Source organism: Ailuropoda melanoleuca, chromosome 13, assembly GCF_002007445.2.
Source record: "Ailuropoda melanoleuca isolate Jingjing chromosome 13, ASM200744v2, whole genome shotgun sequence".
NCBI lineage: Eukaryota > Metazoa > Chordata > Mammalia > Carnivora > Ursidae > Ailuropoda > Ailuropoda melanoleuca.
The window spans coordinates 1877702-1898155 of NC_048230.1; the positions used below are offsets into that span (position 1 = coordinate 1877702).

The 20454-nt window shown below is 55.1% G+C and overlaps 1 protein-coding gene across 5 annotated transcripts; it reads right to left on the minus strand.

Moving 5' to 3' along the window:
- Window positions 1-609: 609 nt before the first annotated feature.
- WDR81 (WD repeat domain 81) lies at window positions 610-20244 on the minus strand. Of its 5 annotated transcripts, none has more exons than XM_034639777.1 (12): window positions 20152-20244; window positions 19649-19790; window positions 11761-18616; window positions 7180-7287; window positions 6728-6918; window positions 6419-6609; window positions 5769-5934; window positions 5516-5681; window positions 4154-4840; window positions 3335-3480; window positions 2875-3054; window positions 610-1814 (listed from the first exon to the last, which is right to left on the minus strand). In XM_034639777.1, exons 3-12 carry the CDS (start codon window positions 15440-15442, stop codon window positions 1494-1496), a joined length of 5838 nt encoding a protein of 1945 aa, XP_034495668.1. In that variant the 5' UTR covers window positions 15443-18616; window positions 19649-19790; window positions 20152-20244; the 3' UTR covers window positions 610-1493. The 5 variants fall into 5 exon arrangements, 4 of the variants coding, with proteins under 4 accessions (XP_034495668.1, XP_034495669.1, XP_011221722.2 ...); XM_034639778.1 differs by lacking the exon at window positions 20152-20244 and having other exon boundaries at window positions 11761-15859; window positions 18519-18616; window positions 19649-19783; XM_011223420.3 differs by lacking the exons at window positions 19649-19790; window positions 20152-20244 and having other exon boundaries at window positions 11761-18984.
- Window positions 20245-20454: the final 210 nt, after the last annotated feature.

Below are 20454 nucleotides of genomic sequence, written 5' to 3' on the forward strand. Positions count from 1 at the left end.
TGGGTTCCCCCCCCGCAAGCCTGGAGAAAGGAGGTTCGGGAAAGTTGAGGAGAATGTCCTCGTCTGTAGGGCAGATCCAGGAAGGACAGGGGCCTCCCAGCAACCCCATGAGGTGGCGGTTCATCCCCACTTTAGTGGGGTCAGAGAGGCTACGTAACATGCCCAAGGACAGAGGTGGGCTCGGAGTCACATCCAGCTTCCCACTTCCAATGTCCTTTCCTCTCCCCCATCCTGAGGGAAAGGACGGGGAAGCTGCAGGAGCCTATGTGGGGAACCCAAGATAAGATGCCCATCCCCAAGGCTTACAAGCCCAGGATCCTAATTGGCTGCCTTTAGCCTGGATCTGGAAGGGGTGGGAGAGGAGAGAGGGCCACAGCGCCAGCCAGCATCCTCCCTCAGCAGGAACAATGCCTCCTTACCCTCCCCCAAGGCTGAGGGGTCAGGAAACTGGCATGGGCTGCATGCACCAGAAGCCCCGTACCCTGTGACGCCCAAGAACAACGATCAGGCTGTCTCCCACCCTCCTCGCCCTCTCCTCACAGCCCTGGACGCTGCTGCGTCCCAATTCTTCCCGACCCTGACGCCATTGTCAAGAAAAGCGTCACTCAGTTCCACGGCTCTTCCAAAGGATTTATTGGTCCTATTTACATCTATTGCAAATGAGGAGGCAGCAGGGGTGCAGGCTCAGACCTCATCTCTGCTCCAGAATGTGAGGGTTCCGGGATGCCTGGGCCTTCCCGGCCCCTGGGAGAGACCTGAGATGCAGAGATCATTCTCGCCCCCTCTCAGGGTGTTGGACCACAAGGGTTTGGGGCCCAGGGGCTGCCTCCTCAGGTCAAGGCACAAACACTGTGGTGAGGGGTGGGCAGGCAAGGCATGGGGTCACTCCTGGCAAGCGCCAGCTGGCCCAGTCCCTCTTCCCTCCCCTGGTCTTGCCCTCTTTCTTCCCCTACTGGGCCCACACTGGACAGGGCCTGGCTGGGTGGACACTTAAACCCCAGCCCAAGGCCCTGAACTCCTGGACCACGGACAGCCATCATTAGAGGCTGGAGTCCAAGCACCATCAGTGTTCTGGACTGCAGCAGCTGCCCTGTCCTTGTGAGACGGGTACAGAGAGCTCAGCAAGGTGCGGGGCATCCTTGGCTGGAGACTGGCTGGACAGGGCCAGTCTCCCTTCATCTTCTCAGAGCTTCCCTATCCCCATGTGGACCCAGAGGGCAGAGCTAGGGAGAAGAGAGGGCGATGCTTTCCCAAGCTCTCTCTCTTGCTTCCCGCCGACTAGGGGCAGCGCCTCCCCCGAGCCGTGAAGGAGGTCCTTTCTGGCAGCACTGGTGGCTCTGGCTGTTCAGGAACCTGGCCCCTGCCTCACCGTAGCTGTCAGGCCACGTGGGCACTTGGGGTGTGGGGCCTGAAGCTTGCCCGGAGGGAGCTGCTGGGCAACACGGGTGAGGGATGGACTCCTGGGGGATGTCACTGGCCAGCCCCACCTCAGCCTACGCCAGGAGGCGGACGACCCCGTTGTCCGAGCCCAGCAAGAGGTGGCGTTTGGTGGGCAGCAAGGCCAGGCTAGTAAGTGTGCCTCGGAAGTTCTCAGAGCTGAGCTTTGTGGTGGCCTGGGAGGGTGGCTCAAGGAGGGAACAGACGCCGATCTTGTTGGCCACTGTGCCGGTGACCACTTCGCTGCCGTACAGGTCGAAGGTGTGGATGGGGTCAGACGCTGACTTGTAGTGGTGCGTGGGCTTCTGTTCCAGTTCCTTCCACACGGTCAAGGAGTGGTCAGAGGAGGAGCTGACCAGGACACTGCCCTCCACGGCCTGCTCAGGGCGAAGAGAGCCTCAGCAGGGCCTGGGCCCACCCACGTGCCCGCCGAGCTCCAGGGTCTCCCAGGAAGATAAGGAATCCCGGGCGGGGGACCAGCTGCCCCCTCCCACCACGTTACACGAGTGTTGGTTAATATGACCGTGTCGAAGTGTCTTTAACCTAGTCATCACCGTAACCTGAGCACTTACTGTATCGAGGCATCACGTAAGGCATGCCATATTACCAATTCAATTTTCATGACAACTCCATGACGTAAATGCTGTCCCCATTTTACAGAGAAAAAAACCCGAGGCTCAGAAAAGTTAAGGAATCCTACCAAGGTCAGAGAGCCAGTAAGTGGCACTGTCAGGATTAACAGCCAGGCCAACACCAAAGCCCTCCTAACACTTCCCTGGAAGGTCTGAACTGAAAGCTACCTGGCCCCCTGGGCTCCCTGGGGTCCTGAATAGAGTTGGGGGCAGTCTGCCCTTAGCAGTGGCAGTGCAGGTCCCCTGGCTACAGTCAGGATAGGGAGGGAGTGCTAGTTGCCTGGAAATATCCTCCCACAAAGAGCCCTGTTTCTCCCCTCCTGTCCCTCCCTGGGCAGCTCCCTGAGGTCTGTGACTGAGAATGGGCGGGGATAGGCGCAGGATCCCCAAGCCAGGATGTCCCTGCCCCCACGAGGGCAGCCCAGCATGGGGCATGGACTCTGCTCCCTGCTCTGGGGGCAGTAAACAGCCTCCCAGCTGAGCTTTATTTAACCTGAACTGGGTCACGGACAGGGCCTGACCCCCGATCCTCCAAGCAAGGCAAATATGGACAAGGGTTACTCATTAGAACATCCCCAGGGAGCAGCAGGGTCAGCTCATCCCCTGCTTCCCGCCCCCGGGGCCGGCCTGCCTGCCGCCAGGGCCCCTGCAGTGCAGCTGGCTCCTAACCCTCTCTGCCCATCAGCCCTGGGGCAGGTACGAGGGATATCATCTCAGCTGGAGCTCGTCCTGGGTGGGCCCTAAGAGGACCCGGGGCAGGGGTGGGGCTGGGCAGCGAGGACGGGAAGGGGACCCGGTCAGTCACCTTGATCTGCAGGATGTCCCCCTCATGGGCCGGCCAGCCACGCAGAACCAGGCCAGTACGGGTGTCCAGGAGCACCATGAAGCCCGAGGAGAAGCCGGCCACCACGCTACGGCCACTGGGGCTGACGGCCAGGGAGCGAACAAGCCCAGGGTTCAGCCCGCCGCCGAGGCGGAACTCATGCTGCAGACGGAGGGAGATGAGCTAAAGTGCCGCCACCCACTCCAACCCATTTCTCCCTGAGGTCCTGTTCACCCCCCAGCCCACACAGCTGAAAGCCCTGATCCTCTATCCAGCCCATTAAGCGGAGGGTTCCCCTTCATCTCAGATCAGAGTCCCACCCCCCAAGGTTTGCTGCTGCTATGGGTGATTGGTCTAAACTACACCCTGGCCTTCTCTCTTCAGGGTCTCTCCTCCCTGCTGGGCATCCAGGCCAGGGCTCGGGGAACCGGACTCCCCTGACCTGCAGGCCAGGCTTCCTGCAGTCCACAAAGCGCAGGGTCGAGTCAGAGCTGGCCATGGTGATGCTGGTATGGGGGGCGGGCATGACGGCCACAGCTGTCAGGGGCACCCGGCTGTCCCATGGCTCCATCACGCGAAGGGTCTTCCCTGGGAAGGAGAGGCACAGTGGATCTGGGGTCCCAGTGGCTGATGGAAGCACCCCAACTCTTCCTATCTCCCTGATATACCCTGGATCTGCTTCTCATATCCCAGAGGACCTAAGAAAATGCTAAAGATGTTCTTTGACTCTCCCACCTTTTTGCTTCCGTGGCCAGGCCAGACTCTGGTCCCCAAAGCAACCTCTTCTCTTCCCATGGTGCCCCCTGACCAAATGCTACCGCTCCTCGGTCTACCTCAAGGCTACTCTACCCCCTACCCCTTTAAAAAACCTTATTAACCGTATTTCTCGCCCCATGATGCCAAAAAATAATCGAGCAATCATCGGCCAAACCTGTATGGCATGCTGCTTGTTAAGCCAGACCCCTATGTGTATTATCTTCTAAGCCAGTTCTGATTCCCATTTTACAGACGGGAAAACTAATGCTTCCAGCAGCAAAGTGACTTGCACAAGGTCACTCAGCAAATAAGTTGGCAGAACCAATTCAACCTCAGGGCATGGATTCCAACTCAAGTCTAACTGCTCCTCTGTGCAGCCTCACTGGGTCTCCCCCACACCTTATGCCATTACACCCCAACCGCCCAACCCTAGGTCCCCCTACCCAGAGGCCCGGCAGGGCCCAGGATGGCAGCAACAGAACAGGCCTCACCTGGGCCCGCTCACCTGTGAAGGGGTCCCAGACGTGCACAGCCCCGTCACAGCTCACCACGTACTGGGGGGCCTCAAGCTGGCCCACAAAGAAGACGCTCTTGCGGTGCTGGGCGTAGACAAGGCGTGGGGCCGTCTCACCGGTGCCGTCCCCGGAGTTGTAGAGGGGCCAGAGGCGCACCGTGCGGTCCTTGCTGCCACTCAGGAAGAAGTCCTCACTGCTCAGGGGCGCCACGCACTTGACGGCCCCCGAGTGGCCCGGGAAGCTCTGCAGGCGGATCTGATGGAAGTGAAAGTGGGCGTCCTGCTGGCTCACGCCAATCTCGTACTGCCAGTATGCCAGCCAGTTCCCGCTCAGCCCGTGGGCACTGCGGGGCAGCTCCCGCTTCAGCGCGTTGTCCTCCTCGCTGCTGAGTCCCCCGCTGCCCACCCCCGGGATGGGGCCCAGCAAGCCGGGGCTCTCGGGCTGAGAGTCGTCAGGAATCTGGATGCGGTTCCCGACCAGGACGCTCCCAAAGGTCCCCGAGTGGCCGTCGTCCCGGGGGCAGCCCCCACTCTGGGGGTCCCACTCGGGGCCGGTGCTGGGCACGGTGGGCTCCACGCTGGCAGGGCTGCGACTGCTTGGACTGACGCTCTCCAAATACAGCCCCGCCAGCTCCCCGACCAGCTCGTGGTTGGGGATGATTTTCCGGATGATGTCACCTGGATGGGAGCGGGAGTGGTTCTAAGATTAGGGAAGATGGCAGGCAGCTGCCACCACCCATCCAAGGCCTGGGAACCACAGAAGACAGGGCAGGTACTGGCTGTGCAACTCTGGGCAAGTAATTCTTCATCTGTGAGCCTGCTTCTTCCCTAGAAACACGTGGACTCACTCACATGAGCGTCCTCAATATGTACTGGGCGTCATGCGGCACATCGGAAAGAGAATGGCGAGAAAGACAGCCGGTGCTCTCCCTCCCAGGCCCCAGATTTCAGAGGAACAATACCATATCTGACCACAGGGCTGCTCCTCCCATTCAGCGAGACAGCGCATGTAACCACTCAGCAGTGCCAGGCCCGCACGGGAGGCTACACGGACGGTGGGCCGCTTATTCCTCTCAGAAGCTGCTGGAGATGTCAGTACACCAGCCTGATGCCCCCGCCTTCCCCAGGGATACTCTAGACCAGCTCCCGCGCCTCCTTGCTGCCTAATGCTCCGTCCACGTTCACACGTTACTCCTTGGGACTCCGAGGTCTGAGGCCAAATCCCTTTGCTCTGACGCAGAGCACCGTGCCGAATATCCACTATGGACTCTCGGGGCAAGGGGAGCGCGGGGCCCTCCTGGGGGGCAGAGACAGAGCCACAAGGCTTTGCAAGGGAATGTGATCGGGCAGTACCCAACAGGCAGGAGAAGGGCACGTAGATTGTGTACGCCATCTCCAAGGTGAACACCTTCTGCAGCTCGTCCAGCAGGGTGGGGTCCACCGGCCGCTGCTGCCCATCGGAGAAGGCCACCTCTGGCAGCTGGCCCTCGCTGCGGCCCGTGGGGTCCAGCTTCAGATCCTGTGGGCAGAGCAGCCCGGGTGTTAGCTGAGTTCACGGCCCCTGCCCAGCCCATGCCAGCCAGGGAAGGGAAGACGGTCTGCCTACCTGGTGCCGAAGCTCGTGCAGCTGAGAGAAAACTTGAAAGAAGGTGGCCACGGGCTCACTCAGGTGCTGCTGGACCATCTCCTGTCCAATGCGCAGGCATATGAGGCCGATGAGGCTGATGGTTTTCACGCACAGGACAGTCCGGGCCTGGGCCCCACTTGGGAACCTGGAAAGAGAGTCCGTGAGCTCCAGCGCCCTCTCCCCCACTCTGGGGACTTGCCCAGAATCTATCAAAAGTTTTCAATGAAAAGAGCTATAAGACCAGTTGGTCCAGGGGCGCCTGGGTGGCGCAGTCGTTAAGTGTCTGCCTTCGGCTCAGGGCGTGATCCCAGCGTTCTGGGATCGAGCCCCACATCAGGCTTCTCCGCTGGGAGCCTGCTTCTCCCTCTCCCACTCCCCCTGCTGTGTTCCCTCTCTCGCTGGCTGTCTATGTCAAATAAATAAATTAAAAAAAAAAATCTTAAGACCAGTTGGTCCACAGCAGATAAGGAAACAGGCACAGAAAGGTGTGGCTTGCTCCGGGTCGCACAGCTGGATCAGAACTGGGACTCCTGACAGCCAGTCCAGCCTCACTCCCAAACTTCCCAGACCCTCCTGAGTAGCCCCCTCAGCTCAACCACTCCCTGCACAGGGGTGGGGCAGCAGCCTACCCAGTGACGAGGGAAGTGAGGAAGCTGAGCACAGGCAGCAAGACCTCGTGGCTGATGCGCGGCAGGATGTCCATGAGGGTGGTGTCCGAGAGGTACACGATGATCTTCTGGGTCAGGGTCACCGCCGCCAGCAGCCCTGCCTCCTTACGGCTGTTCAGTCGACTGGGGCCTGAGGTGCTACCCGGGGCCACCTAGGGCCACAGAGTAGATGAGGGCTGGGCTGCCCACGGACCCCCTGGCACCCCAAGATTGCCCAGTCTGCCCTCCAGCTCCTTGGCCTCCCCTGAGGCTGCCACACCAGTGACTTACCAGGTAGCTGATATAAGGCAGGTACTGGTAGGTGAGGACAGGCTCCCCATACAGGTGAGCGATGTGCAGAAGACAGCTGAGCACGGGCCCTGACACTATGTCCCCCAGGACCGGTCTCTTCTGGTAGATGCTGCCGGCACTCAGTGGGGGGCTCTCACCGCTGCTCACGGTGAACTGCTGCCGAGTGGGCCCTGCCGAGAAGAAACCGGCAGCCTTGAGCAGCTTGCGGCAGGCAGGAGGGAGGTCAGTCTTTCAGGAACTATGGTAGCCACTCCCACTCAGTCTAGCCTGGGGCCCACCCCATTGCCCTACCCAAGGAAGGAAGTAGCTCACAGACCAGCACCCAGGACCTGGCAGGGACGTGCAAGTGGGACAGAGCCCCTACAGGGGGCTGAAGATGGACAGAGGGTCTGAGGTGAAGCCCCACCTCCAGCACCGACCACAGGCCTTACCAACATAACAAGATGTCAGCAAGCGGAGCAGGTTCCGGGCCACGTAGCGAGAGGCCACCGTGGGGCCAAGCTTGGCAGACAGCCAGCGGACCATCTTACAGGCTGTATCTGCAACGCGGGAGCAGGCCCTGAGCTCATCGGATAATGGTGGCTTGCCACTCCTCCCACCCCACCCCATGGCACCCCTCCTAGCCAATCCTGGCTGCAAACCTGCCACAGAGCCTAGCTGAAGCTGGGTGCCCCGAACCACCACCCTCTATTACACAGTGGCAGAGTTGGCCTATGGCTTCGGGTCTGCTCCAGGAGCCTCTCCTCGGGCACAACTTGCAGGAAGGTTATCCTTTCACTCAATCTTCTTAAGCTGCTAAATGAGCCCTGGCCAGGCCCCAGCTCCCTCCCCCTTTGGCCTGTGCTCCCTCTTCTTCCCTCCACTCTCCCTGTCTAACCATGCTAGCCTTTCACTGATTCTTTAATGGAACCATGACAGTCATAGAGCCTCACACATGCTGTTCCCTCTGCCTGGTGTGCTCTTCCCATTGCAGACCCTACCATTTTTGCCTTGCTACCTCCTATTCACTGGACCTCAACTGTCTCTACTTTTTTTTTCCTCCTAAAGATTTTAATTATTTGAGAGAGAGAGAGAGAGAGAGAACAAGCACGAGTGGGGGAGGGCAGAGGGAAAGGGAGAAGCAGACTCCCCGCTGAGCAGGGAGCCCAACGCGGGGCTCAATCCCAGGACCCGGAGATCATGACCTGAGCAGAAGGCAGATGCTTAACTGACTGAGCCACCCAGGTGCCCCTGGCTCTACCTTCAGGGAAGCCTTCTCCAACGCCTGAAAACTAGATGTAAGCCCTATTTATATTCCCTCGTAGCACCTAGCCCTGTTCTTTACAGCACTACTGTATGTAAGACTGTCTACAATGTGGCACCTCCTCTGCTAGAGGTGAGCCCGGGAGGCAGGCCCACATCTGTGCCGCTTGGGAATCTATTCGAGCCACTCCCTGGCACACACTACGTACTCAGAACTGTTCAATGAAAGCCAGAGTGAAGAAAAGTTAATACTTATTTTTCTCAAACTATTCTAAGAAATAGAAGAGGAAGGAAACTTTCCAGATTGAGTCTATGAAGCAGTATTATCCTGATACCAAAACTAGATAAAGACACTAAAAGAACTACAGGCCATTATTTCTGATAAATATAGATGCAAAAATCCTCAACAAAATACTAGCAAACTGAATCCAACAACACATTAAGAAAATCATTCACCACCATCAAGTGGGATTTATTCCTGGGATGCAAGGATGGTTCAATATTTGCCAATCAACGTGATACACCACATCAACAAGTGAAAGGATGAAAGCATATGACAGGGCATCTGAGTGGCTCGGTAGTTAAGTGGCTGCCTTAGGCTCAGGTCATGATCCCAAGCTCCTGGGATCGAGCCCTGCACCTGGCTCCCTGCTCGTCAGGAAGTCCACTTCTCCCTCTGCCTGCTGCTCCCCCTACCTGTGCAGGCGCATGCTCTCTCTCTCTCTCACTGTCAAATAAACAAATAAAATCTTTAAAAAAGAAAGAAAGAAAAAAAGAAAACCATACAATCATTTCAACAGATCAGAAAAAGCATTTGACAAAGTACAAGAACCATTCATGATAAAAACCCTCGACAACATGGGTTTAGAGGGAACATACCTCAACATAATAAGCACCTTATATGAAAAACCCACAGCAAACATCATCCTTGATGGGGAAAAACTAGGAGCTTTTCCCCTAAGGTCAGGAATGAGACAAGATGTCTAGTCTCACTACTGAAAATCCTAGCCATGGCAATTAGACAACAAAAAGAAATAAAAGGCATCCAAATTTTAGAAGAAGTAAAAGAAGAAGTAAAACTTTCACTATTTGTAGATGACATGATACTATATATAGAAAACCATAAAGACTCCACCAAAAAACTACTAGCACTAATAAATAAATTCGGTAAAGTCGCAGGATGCAAAATCAGTGTACAGAAATCTGCTGCACTTCCATAAGCTAATAATGAAGCAACAGAAAGTGAAATTAAGAAAACAATCCCATTTATAATTGCACCAAAAATAATAAAATGCCTAGGATTAAATTTAACCAGAGGTAAAAGACGTATACTTTGAAAAATATCAAACACTGATGAAAGAAATTGAAGACAACACAAAGAAGTGGAAAAGCATTCCATGTTCATGGATTGGAAGAACAGATATTGTTAAAATGTCTAAACTACCCAAAGCAGTCTACAAATTTAATGCAATCCCTACCAAAATACCAACAGCATTTTTCACGGAACTAAAACAAATAATCCTAAAATTATTGTGGAATCATAAAGGACCCCGAATAGCCAAAACAATCTTGAAAAAGAAAAGCAAAGCTGGAGGCATTACAATTCCAGACTTCAAGTTATATTACAAAGCTATAGCAATCATAACAGTATTGTACTGGCACAAAACAGCCACACAAATCAATGGAGCAAAACAGAAAAACCAGAAATAAACTCACAATTATGTGGTCAACTAATCTTTGACAAAGGAGGAAAAGAAAGACTATACAATGGGAAAAAGACAGTCTCTTCAACAAATGGCGAAAAACTGGACAGCTACACGAGAAAGAATCAAACTGGGGGTGCTCGGGTGGCTCAGTCAGTTAAGCGTCCTACTCTTGATTTCAACTGAGGTCTTGATCTCAGGGTCTTGAGTTCAAGCCCCACGTTGGGGTCTACACCGGGTAGAGCCTACTTAAAAAAAAAAAAAAAAAAAAAATAAATCTGGCCCGCTTTCTTACACCATACACAAAAATAAACTCAAAATGGATTAAAGACCTAAATATGAGACCTGAAACCATAAAAATCGTAGAAGAGAACACAGGCAGTAATTTCTCTGACATCAGCAGTAGCAACATCTTTCTAGATATGTCTCCTGAAGCAAGGGAAATAAAAGCAAAAATAAACTACTGGGACTACATCAAAATAAAAAGCTTTTGCACAGCTGAGGAAACAATCCACGAAACTAAAAGCAACCTAAAGAATGGAAGAACCATCTGCAAATAACGTATCTGATAAAGGCTAGTGTCCAAAATAGATAAAGAACTGCTACAACTCAACACCCAAAACACAAGTAACCCAATTAAAAAATGGGCAGAAGACATGAACACACATTTCTCCAAAGACACACAGATGGCCACACACATGAAAAGATGCTCAACATGACTCATCATCAAGGAAATGCAAATTAAAACTGCAATCATCTCACACCTGTCAGAATGGCTAAAATCAACAACACAAGAAACAAGTGTTGGCAAGGATGTAGAGAAAAAGGAACCCTCATGCACTGCTGGTGGGAATGCAAACTGCTGCAGTCACTATATTAGACAGTTGGGAGGTTCCGCAAAAATTAAAAATAGGAGTGCCTGGGTGGCTCAGTCAGTTAGGCGTCTGCCTTTGTCTCAGGTCATGATCTCGGGGTCCTGGGATCAAGCCCTGCATCAGGCTCTTTGTTCAGTGGGTAGTCCACTTCTCCCTCTCTCCCTTTCCTCCCCCGGCTCATTCTCTCTCTCTCTAATAAATAAATAAAATCTTTTTTAAAAAAGTTAAAAACAGAACTACCCTATGATCCAATAATTGCACTGGTATTTACCCCAAAAAATACAAAAACACTAACTCAAAGGGATACATGGACCCCTATTTTTTGTAGCACTATGTACAACAGCCAAACTATGGAAGCAGCCCATGTCCGCTGATAGACGAATGAATAAAGAAGATCTAGTATATATACAATGGAATATTATTCAGCCATTAAAAGGATCCTATCTTGCCATTTGCAACAATATGAATGGACCTAGAGTATAATGCTAAGCGAAATAAGTCAGTCAGAGAGAGACAAATCCCATATGATTTCATGCACATGTGGAATTTAAGAAACAAAACAAAAGAGCATGGGGTACCTAAGTGGCATGGTCGGCTGAGTGTCCGACTCTTGGTTTCGGCTCAGGACATGATCTCAGGGTCATGAGATCAAGCCCCACATTGGTCTGAGCTCAGCACAGACTCTCTGCTGAAGACTCCCTCCCCCTCCCCCTCTGACCCTTCCCCACCATACATGCATGCTTGCACGTGCTCTCTCTCTCAAATAAATCTTTCTTTTAAAGAGAACAATCTTTTTTAAAAAGAGAGCAAAGAAAAAAGAGAGACAAACCAAAAAACAGACTTTTAACTATGGAGAACAAACTGATGGTTACCAGAGGGGAAGAGGGTGGGGGATGGGAGAAATAGGTGATGGGGATTAAGAACAGATGTGTCATCACGAGCACTGAGTCATGTATATAATTGTTGAATCACTATATATGTGACACTAATAAAACACTGCATGCTAAATATACTGGAATTAAAAAACCAAACCAAACCAAACCACAGGGCACCTGGCTGGCTCGGTCAGAAGAACATGGGACTCTTGATCTCAGGGTCATGAGTTTGAGCCCCATGTTGGGTGTAGAGATGACTTAAATAAATTAACAACCAGAGGGCCGTCTGACCCACACCTTAAGGCCTGAGAACTCACCAAGGAGGATCTTCTGTTCTTTACCCTCCGACTGCTCCGTTAGCGGCTCCGTGTCCTCCTCCCCACCTGTCTCGCCGCCGCGGGCCACGACCGTATCCATGGACAGCACGGTGTCGGGGAGAGCGAGCTCGGATGCCCTGGTGATCTCGTCTTGCTCCCCGTCCCCCTCCTCCTCCTCCAACACCACACAGCCCTCCTCCTCCCCCTCCTCCTCTTCCTCCTCTGAGCCCTCGCTTTGCTTCAAGTCCTGGCTGCTGTCTCCTGACCTGAGGCTGCTCTTGTCCACAGGAGCGCCGCCCTCCTCTGCAGCCCGCTCCTCGCCCAGGGAGGTCTCGCTGGTGCTGCTCTTGTCACTCAACCGACCCAGGCTCACGGCCTCAGCCTCCTGGGGCTGTGGGGACTCGGCCACATACAGCCCCGCTTGGAAGTCCTCGGTCTCAGGGAGGTAGGCCTGGTCGTGGAAGCTGACGCCAGACGTGTAGTCTGGGAGCCCCAGGCCCGAGGAGGCTGCAGGCTCACCATCCATCGGAATCTCCTCCCTGAAAGCACAGGAGCTGGGCCTGGCCCCTGCGAGCTCACCGTCCTCATCCTCAGCGGCCCCCACCAGGCCCTTGCTTTCTTCCTGGGAGGCCTCCACACCAGCCAGCACCTGCAGGACGTGGGGCAGCAGGTGGCTGAGAAAGGCCTGCAGGCCCAGGCGCACCATCAGCTGGGCCACGAAGCAGTCCGTGTACAGGTAGAAGCGGCCGTGTAGCCGGCACGGGCTCTCGTAAGCACCGATGAGAGGCTTCAGGAGGTACTTATTAGCATTTTTGGGGCCCAGTGCCTTAGCAACAGGTTCAAACAGGTACCAGGCTGTGTACACGGCCGTGTGCTCCTCAGACATGAGTGACAGCACGAAGGGCAGCAGGATCTCCAAGCCCTCCGGGGTGATGTCACTCAGCACTGCACCCAGTTGCTGCCACAGAGCAAACACGAGCTCCCGCCCCTGGGCCTCGTCCTCCACACGTCTTGCCTGATACAGGAGGATGAATTTGTGTAGTGCCGGGAAGAACGGGGGGAAGGGAACCACAGAGCTGAAGGGGCTGAGGAGCTGGGCCGGGCAGGGAGGGGGCAATCCCTGGGAGACGGGCCTGTACTCAAACAGTGGGGCCAGCTTGCCCCTCCCTGCTACCACAGGGCCTTCAGGTCCACTCAGCTGCAGGAGTATGTCCAGCATGGGCTGCAGAGACACGGGGACCTCCTTGGGGTGGCGTAGGCAGAGCCCCCGAACAACCTCAAAGCGTACCCACAAAGGTGCATCGGGCTGCAGTGTTCGGACCCTGGTGGCGAACACCATCTCGGCCAACAGAACCCCCAGGGCCTGCATGTCCCGATGGAAGAGTTCCTGCAGCTGCACGGGTGGCTGGACTTGGGGCTGCTCAAGCACCTCCAACTGGCTCCCTAGGCCTTTGGTCAGGAAGTTGCCGAGTTTCTCTAGCCCTTCCAGAGCCTGCACAGGATTGAAGCCCTCGGGAAGAAGAATCTTTCCCTCCTCACCTTCCCCAGGGTCTGCCCCGGCAGGTTTGCTCCGGCGGCCTGGTCGAGAGGCCGAGGCCACTGAGAAAGACAGGAGGCCTGGGGGGGCTTGACTGGAGGCAGAGGAGGAGGAGCCTAGCTGCTCACCTGCTTTTCCCACGAGGGAGATGGAATCCAGAGCTTCTGTGGCCTGTTCCAAGTCATCTTCCCCTGCCACCGGCCTGTCTCTGGCCCAGCCACCCTCACAGGCAGTGGCCTCCAAAACCAACCTGCCCACCCCATTTGTAAGCTGTCCAGGTAAGTCCTCCCGGCCTATGCTCTCCTGGATGGTCTGGAACAACACTCTGGGGATGAGTGGGGGCTCGGGGGCAAGGGCAGGAGCCCCAGCCAGGCGTTGGGGGTGCGGCTGATCGAAAAGCTGCACCACGCCATAGCTGGTCAGGTGCGTGTGGCCATCCACCAGGTGCAGACACACATTCTTCTCTTTCACAGCCTCCTTGCCCTGGAGTTTGTAGCCAAATGTGAGGTCAATCCAATGGTGCAGGTCCTGGGACACTTCTCGGCTCTCCAACAACGCCCGGTGGGCGGACACGAACTCCTGGCTGGAGCCACACCAGGCTGGCACATCCAGGTCAGGCATGTCAGGGTGGATGGAGGAGAAGATGGAGGGATCGGTGTAGAACTCAGGAATGCACTCGTCAGGGGTCCAGTTCTGCATACGCTCCATGCTGGCAGGATACTCATGGGGCTCCCATTGTGCCCGCACATGTCCACAGAGCACTGAGCGGGGTGTCCGCCGAGCTTTGTACACGTAATACGTGATGTCGGAGAGCACATCAGAGATGTGGTGAGGAACATGAGGTGGGTCCCCACCACCCACACCACCTGCTACAAACGCCTGCCGTGTCATCTCATATGTGAAGTCCAGCTGCTTATCCCCCTTATTGAGCCGGAACTTGGACTTGCGTAGGTCTCGAAAGCGCCCATGGGGTGTGGTAAAGTCCACGACCCAGGGCAGCACCGGGTGGTAGTTGGGATCGCCCTGCCGCCGACCTGCCAACCGATTTAGCTGCATGAGGTAGTGGAAGTTGCTGATGCGGCCATGGACCCAGTCTAGCACAAGGCCCCGAAGTTCCTCCTGGCAGGTGGGACACCCAGGTCGCCTACCTCCCTCCTCTCCAGGTCCAATGCCTGCCCCATTCCTTGCTACAGGGATCTCCTCATTCTCATCCTCCTGGGGCCTCTCGTAAGCACTCAGGTCCAGCCGGAGCTCACTGCAAAGCTTCTCGTCTACAGCGATGTGGTGCAAAGTTAGGGCCCCGCAGGCCAGTCCCTGGCGGTGACAGGCATCCATAGCCCTCAGCACACGGAAGAGAATGAAGAGCACCTTGGCTTGGCTGTTGGTCAGCTTGGCAGGGCTGAAGGTGACCACATCATGCAGGGAGAACTGCACGTCCGGGTGCACCACATACAGCATCTCTGGGGACTCCAGCAGGGCTTCAGCTCGCAAAAGACTGGGACAGGACAGGCTGCCCCGAGGGGGACAGGGACCATCTCTTGCGGATGATGGGCATTGGGTAAATTCACCCACCAAAAGGAAGGAACAACCATAGACCCTCTGCAGAGCCTGTCGCACTAAGTCCAGCGCAGGGACAGCTGAAGGGGCAGGGTTATGACTATAGGGCTGCCCGTAAGTACGATAAGCATGGCGCCACAGGTTGCGATAATTCTGGGCAGCCACATCCTGCATGAAGCGAGTGAGGGTCTCGGGGCTGCTGGACCCTTCCTCAGAGGGCAAGCCGCCGCCCAGGGGGTAGGAGAGCCTCCGTTTCCGCAGCCCGTGCACCTCCACGCGCGTCCAGCCGGGGGGCAGCTTCTGCACGGAGCGTTGCAGAAGAGTCCTCACTTCCGCCTCGCTCAGGCCCTCTGCCCTGGGGCAGGGTCCGGCGGGCAGCCGGCGCTCTCGGAGGCTGCCCAGCCAGCGCGCGGGCACTAGGGCCACCACGTGGGTGCCCCCCGGGGCCGGCGCCAGCTGCCGGGCATCGATGTTCAGGTCCCTCTCCACGCTCTGGAGCAGCTCCTCCATGTCGGGGCTTGGGGGCAGGGACCAGCCGTCGGCCCCGTGGGTAAGAGCGACTTCCCGCCCCTTGCTCCCCAGGGCCATCCCCTCCCGGCCGCCTGGGGGCAGCGCGGGGCTGAGCCCCGCCACGGCCCTGCCCGCGACGGCTTCCGGGGTGCCAGGCCGGGAGGGTAGGGATAGGCGAGGGATCGGGGCTGAGGCCGAGGCGGCGGGGGTGGGCCGGGGACAGAGGAGGGGAGGCCGGGGACGCTCTTACCCCTCTGCAGGGTCCTGCGCTCGGGGCACAGCCGGGCAGGTGCTGCCGGGCGCCTGAGTCGGGCTCTGCCGTGACCGGTCAGCTGACGCGGCTCACGTGATCGCCCCGGCACGGAAACAACCGCACGTGGCTCAAATGGGCCGGCCGGACCGCGCCTCCCGCCGGCGCCACCGCCTGGCAGGCCTCGGTGCCCTCCTTCCCCGTGCTCTGCTCCGGTTAGGTGGCGGCTTCCTTCCCTCCGGGTGCTGGGGAGAGGAATGCTGAACTGCCCATGAGATTTTTTCCCTCCCTTCCCTGTTTCCTCCTGCACGCACCAGAACGCGGATTTAAGGAGGATTTTACCGGAGATTCCAGCCTTAGCGGGCTGATCCCACCGGCCCCTCTGGTTTTACAGATAAGAAACCGCAGGCAGAGCTGGGGCTTTTGACTTTAAGTCCCTTCAGCGCCTCCATGCTGCCTACCAAGTGAAGGAGCTTTTAGTTTTCCAACACATTTCATCAATAATATTCCATCTGGTCTTTACAACCCCTGAAGTAGAAAAGACAATATTGTTTATATTTTACAAAGCGATAACCAAGAGCCACCAAAGAGACTTGTCCGAGTGGTGGAATGGAAACTTAGAAGCTGGTGCACAAACTTTCTGCCCTGGAGTCCTCCCTCCACGCCTCCCCGCTCCGCCCCAGTCTTCTTGGGGCTTTCTCTCTCTTTCTTTCAAATTCTGGGCGATCTGAGAGGGAGAGAAGTGTCCCAGGCCCAGATGTTTGTAGTTCTTGGCAGGAAATGTTCCCCCAAGACTTCCCGCTGAAGATCTGCCCGAGCTGTCAGAGCCTGCTGCTGTGGTCAGAGCCTTGCAGTTGCTACCTTGGCTGCGGGGGAGGGAGGGAGGATGCAGCACAGGGCAGGGAGCAGAAACCAGAGGGCTGGCACCAAAACTACATGTCTTCTAGGGGTCTCAGTTCTGACTCATTTGCAGAACGGACCACTGGCTGTTTTTCTGAGTCTCTCCTAGAAGGAGATTTTGCCTCATGGAGGAGTTTGGTGTAGAGGTTTGGGGGATCCATAAAAACACTTAAGAAAAACTAAAGTCCTAATTACAGAGGAAACAAACGGCTCAGCTGTGATCTCATTCCATCTGTGTCCTCTTTCTTGAAGCAGCAGGAGCCCTGATGTGCTTGGTCACATGGCCTTGGGCAGTAATAACTTAACAACCATCATTCAGGGAGCACTGATTAGGAGCCAGGCACCCTGCTAAGCACTTTGCATATCTTGTTTTGTTTAATCCTCACCTCACCACAACCCTTTTAAGAAGATATTTTTATAACCATTTAGGGTGAGGAAGCCAACTACCTTAGGTAACTTGCCCAAAGTCACACAGGTAAGAAGCGGTAGAGCCAAGATTGAAACCAAGACTATGTCGTTCTAAAACCAATGTTTACTGTACTCCTTGGTCATACAGTATTATTTTTTCACTTGAGAAGTTAGGGGTTCCCTGACAATCTCCATCCCCAACTTTGGTCTGAGTACCTGAAGGCAGAGAACAGGTTTTGATAATAGGTAGTGCCTGCTACTGAGGACCAATAAAATTGGGTCCACCTGGTCTTTGCTCTGGTCTGTTTACCTAGACTGAGCAGGCCCTACTTTTCCTTCCTGCAAGTCGGTGTCTGCTCTGCCCTCTAGTGGTTTCGCCGGCAATACAATAATGACCTTGAGTGTAACTAACCTTAACTTAAGGATTCTTTTCTTCCCTTGAATAGGATGGCCTTACAATGCTGGGCACCAGTGCACTAAGATTGCTGGGGCACTGACACCTTCCCCAATCCGAGGCCTAAAACAGTGGTTCTCAAACTTGATGATGTACTTCTGATTCAGTAGTCTGGGGTGAGACCCAGGAATCTGAATTGTTAACAAGCACCCCAGTTCATTCTAATGCAGGCCATCTGCAGGCCACATCCTGATGTAATGATCTATAACAGCTCAATTCCCACATTTCCCTGGAATCCCAACCCAAGCACCCTTGGGCTTTGGGGAATCTGGGACCAAATTAGCCACTCCCTTCTGCCAACTTCAATATTGAGTTTCCTGGAGGTCATGGCTTGGGTAGGCAGGGAGGGAAGCTGCAGCTGCCCAGGCAGTCAGCCCATGCTGAGCGGGGTTAGTTCTTGCTGATCTGGCAGGGAGAAAAGGGCAGGAAGCTAACATTTAGTGCACCAACTGTGGGCCAGATACTGTGCTAGGTGTCTTCAAATATAATCCTTTTTTTAATCCCTACAATTTATTATTCACTCTTTTGTAGATGAGGAAATTGAGGTGCAGAGATATTGAGTACCTTCATCAAGTTCACAGCTGGTAAGGGCTGGAATTTGAATCCAAGTTTGTCTAACTCAGCAATTCTCAGCTAGCGGAGATTTTGGTCACCAGGGGACATCTCTTAATGTCCAGAGACACTTGTGGTTGCCATAACTGCAGGGTAGGGGTGGGAGGCTGGGCCGGGGATGCTGCTAAGTGTGCTACATCTAGTGGGCCAGGGATGCTAAGTAAGCTACAAATGAAGCCCCCACAGCAAGAAATTACCTAGCCCAAAATGTCAATAGTGCTGAGGTTGAGAAACCCTGGACTCAAAGCCTGTGTTTTTGCCTTATGGGGTGGGAGGGTGAGGGGAGAGAGAGTTAACAGAACAAAGTGGAGATGGACCTACCCCAAAGACCTTGGGTAGGAAGGGAATGGGACTTCCAAGGTAAGGATAATGGATAATGGTGGCAGCTGGTGAGGTTTCTCTTTCTTCCAAGCTTGGCCAAGGCCCTGCTCAGTTTCTCCCAACCTTGCCAAGTCAGTCCTGGGACTTCACACTAAGTTTGTCCTGGAATGACCCTGACTCCCAGCTCAGGGCTGGGGTAAAATATTTACCTGGGTCTTCCTGCAGAACTTCCCAGTCAAAGCCCCTGGTTCCTGGGATCAGTGCCTTCCTCCAGCAGCCCCTGGGAAGCTCCACATTAGCACCCTTGCTGTGGAGGGTGACAGTGTAAATAAAACAAGGGCCAGCTGGCATCGAGGTTAGAAATGGAGTGAATGAGCAAAGCCAAGAGAGTCCCCTTAGCTGGTCCCTGTCTGGGTGGGAATAGGCAACTTGGGTAGGGAGTAGGGGGCAAATGGCCTGGGGAGCAGGGTTCTGACCCCTGAAGGCTTGCTTTCCACAGCCAGTCCTCTCCTCTAGGTTTGGTTTGCTGCTTCACTGGACCCTCCCCAGCACCCATTCCTGGAGCACCCTGGTGCCAGCCACCATTCTGGGCTTCCCCAATACTGGCCTCCTTCTAGACCTGGGAAGGCGGGTCTGAGCTGACTGTGCAGACAGGAAATACCTCTCTTCCAAGCTCAGAACCTCTGAGGAACTAGCCAGCAGATTGGGGGGGGGGGATGGTAGGGAGGAGGGAGACCATCTTGGAGTGAAAGAGGAGGGGATGGAGGAGGGCAGGCCTGGAGGAGGATGTGGTAACAGCTGATTCGTCCCCTGAGGTCACACTTTCCAACAATCAGCTGTTACTGGGGTGGAAGGCAGGAAGTTTCCTTAAAGGCACAATGTTCTGAACGCAGGCTCAGAATTCTGGAGCTCCTAGGAACCACAGCAATTACTTGATGGAGCCCGTATTTAATACGGAGAAACTATCTCACGCCCCAGACTAATCCTTCCGACTCAGTTACCCTCACACTAAATTGGAAGCCTATGGAAAAGTCATGGATCCCTGTCCGCACTTTCGTCTTTGGGGGAGCGGGAAGGGGGCGGGTGGGTGATAAATTGCTACGGGTCCCAGACTTGCCCCTTTAAATAAGCGGTTCGGCAGCTTTTGCCAAGTCATTGGGTTCCTCTCGGTTTTGCCCATTCCCCGCCCCCCCCCGAGGCTCTGATTGGCCCCTGGGGAAGGGGCAGCCTCCTCATTGGTCTCCACCTTTGAAATCCCTTCTAAGTAGGCCTGAGTCAGTGAAAAGCTTCTGGAGGGCGGGACAGAATGGGGTATTCGGCGGAGGATGAGGTTGCTTACCGGTTTACACTTTGGCACGATCCATCCTCTAGTTTCCGACCACAAGTCTTGGTTCTACCCTCAGGTGAAGACTGCACCACTAATCTTTTGTTAGGAGTCTGCTGCTTGAGAGGCTCTGTCTACGACTGGGACGAGACATACTCTACAAGATAAGTCTCCTGGTTAGTAAGAGCCCGCCAGGAGAGAAGGACTAGATCTCTCCAGTGAAAGCTAGCACAAGGCGAGGGGGGCAGTTTTCCCTTCCCCCAAATCCCTCACGAATCCTCATCCAGTGGAAGAGCCTGCGGCCCTGGAGGCTAATTTCCACCTTCCGTTCTACCCACTCCTGCTGTTTGGCCTGATCCATCTTTCCCTAGAGACCTATTGCCTCATGCGCAGAAATCAGCGAATCCGTTTCGGGGTGGTCTAAAAGAAGCACTCACGGCTCCCAAAAGGAGGGGATGTAGCCCTTTAAGGACTTCGCCGGGATGGATTCAGAAATGAGTTTAAAAATGCCAACTCACAGAGCGCGCAGGATTCTGGGAACGAGGTGTCAGACCGAGAACTACATTGACCAGTGTGCACTGCAAACACACTCGCCTTTACTTCCTTCTGCTCTTTAGGACTCTGGTTTGACGTAGCGCTCCTCAAAGCAAGCGGCCTTAGGTGGAGGGCTCAGCCACACCCTTTCAGCTATTGGCGAGCTCCTGAGTTCGTGGGCGTGGCCTAGCTCAGCTCTACCAGGCAAAGGGGTGGCCTCCTTGCCAATCAGAGCTAAGACGCCTGGAGAGGCGGGACCTGGGCGAAGCGCTGGCGCCCCCGAGTGG

Coding starts and splice junctions, on each gene's coding strand:
- WDR81 (XM_034639777.1), bottom strand. CDS start 15,442: ATGGCCCTGGGGAGCAAGGGGCGGGAAGTCGCTCTTACCCACGGGGCC. Junction 5,935..6,418: donor CTCACTTCCCTCGTCACTGG/GTAGGCTGCTGC, acceptor CTCTCTTTCCAG/GTTCCCAAGTGGGGCCCAGG. Junction 3,055..3,334: donor GCAGGAAGCCTGGCCTGCAG/GTCAGGGGAGTC, acceptor CTCCGTCTGCAG/CATGAGTTCCGCCTCGGCGG.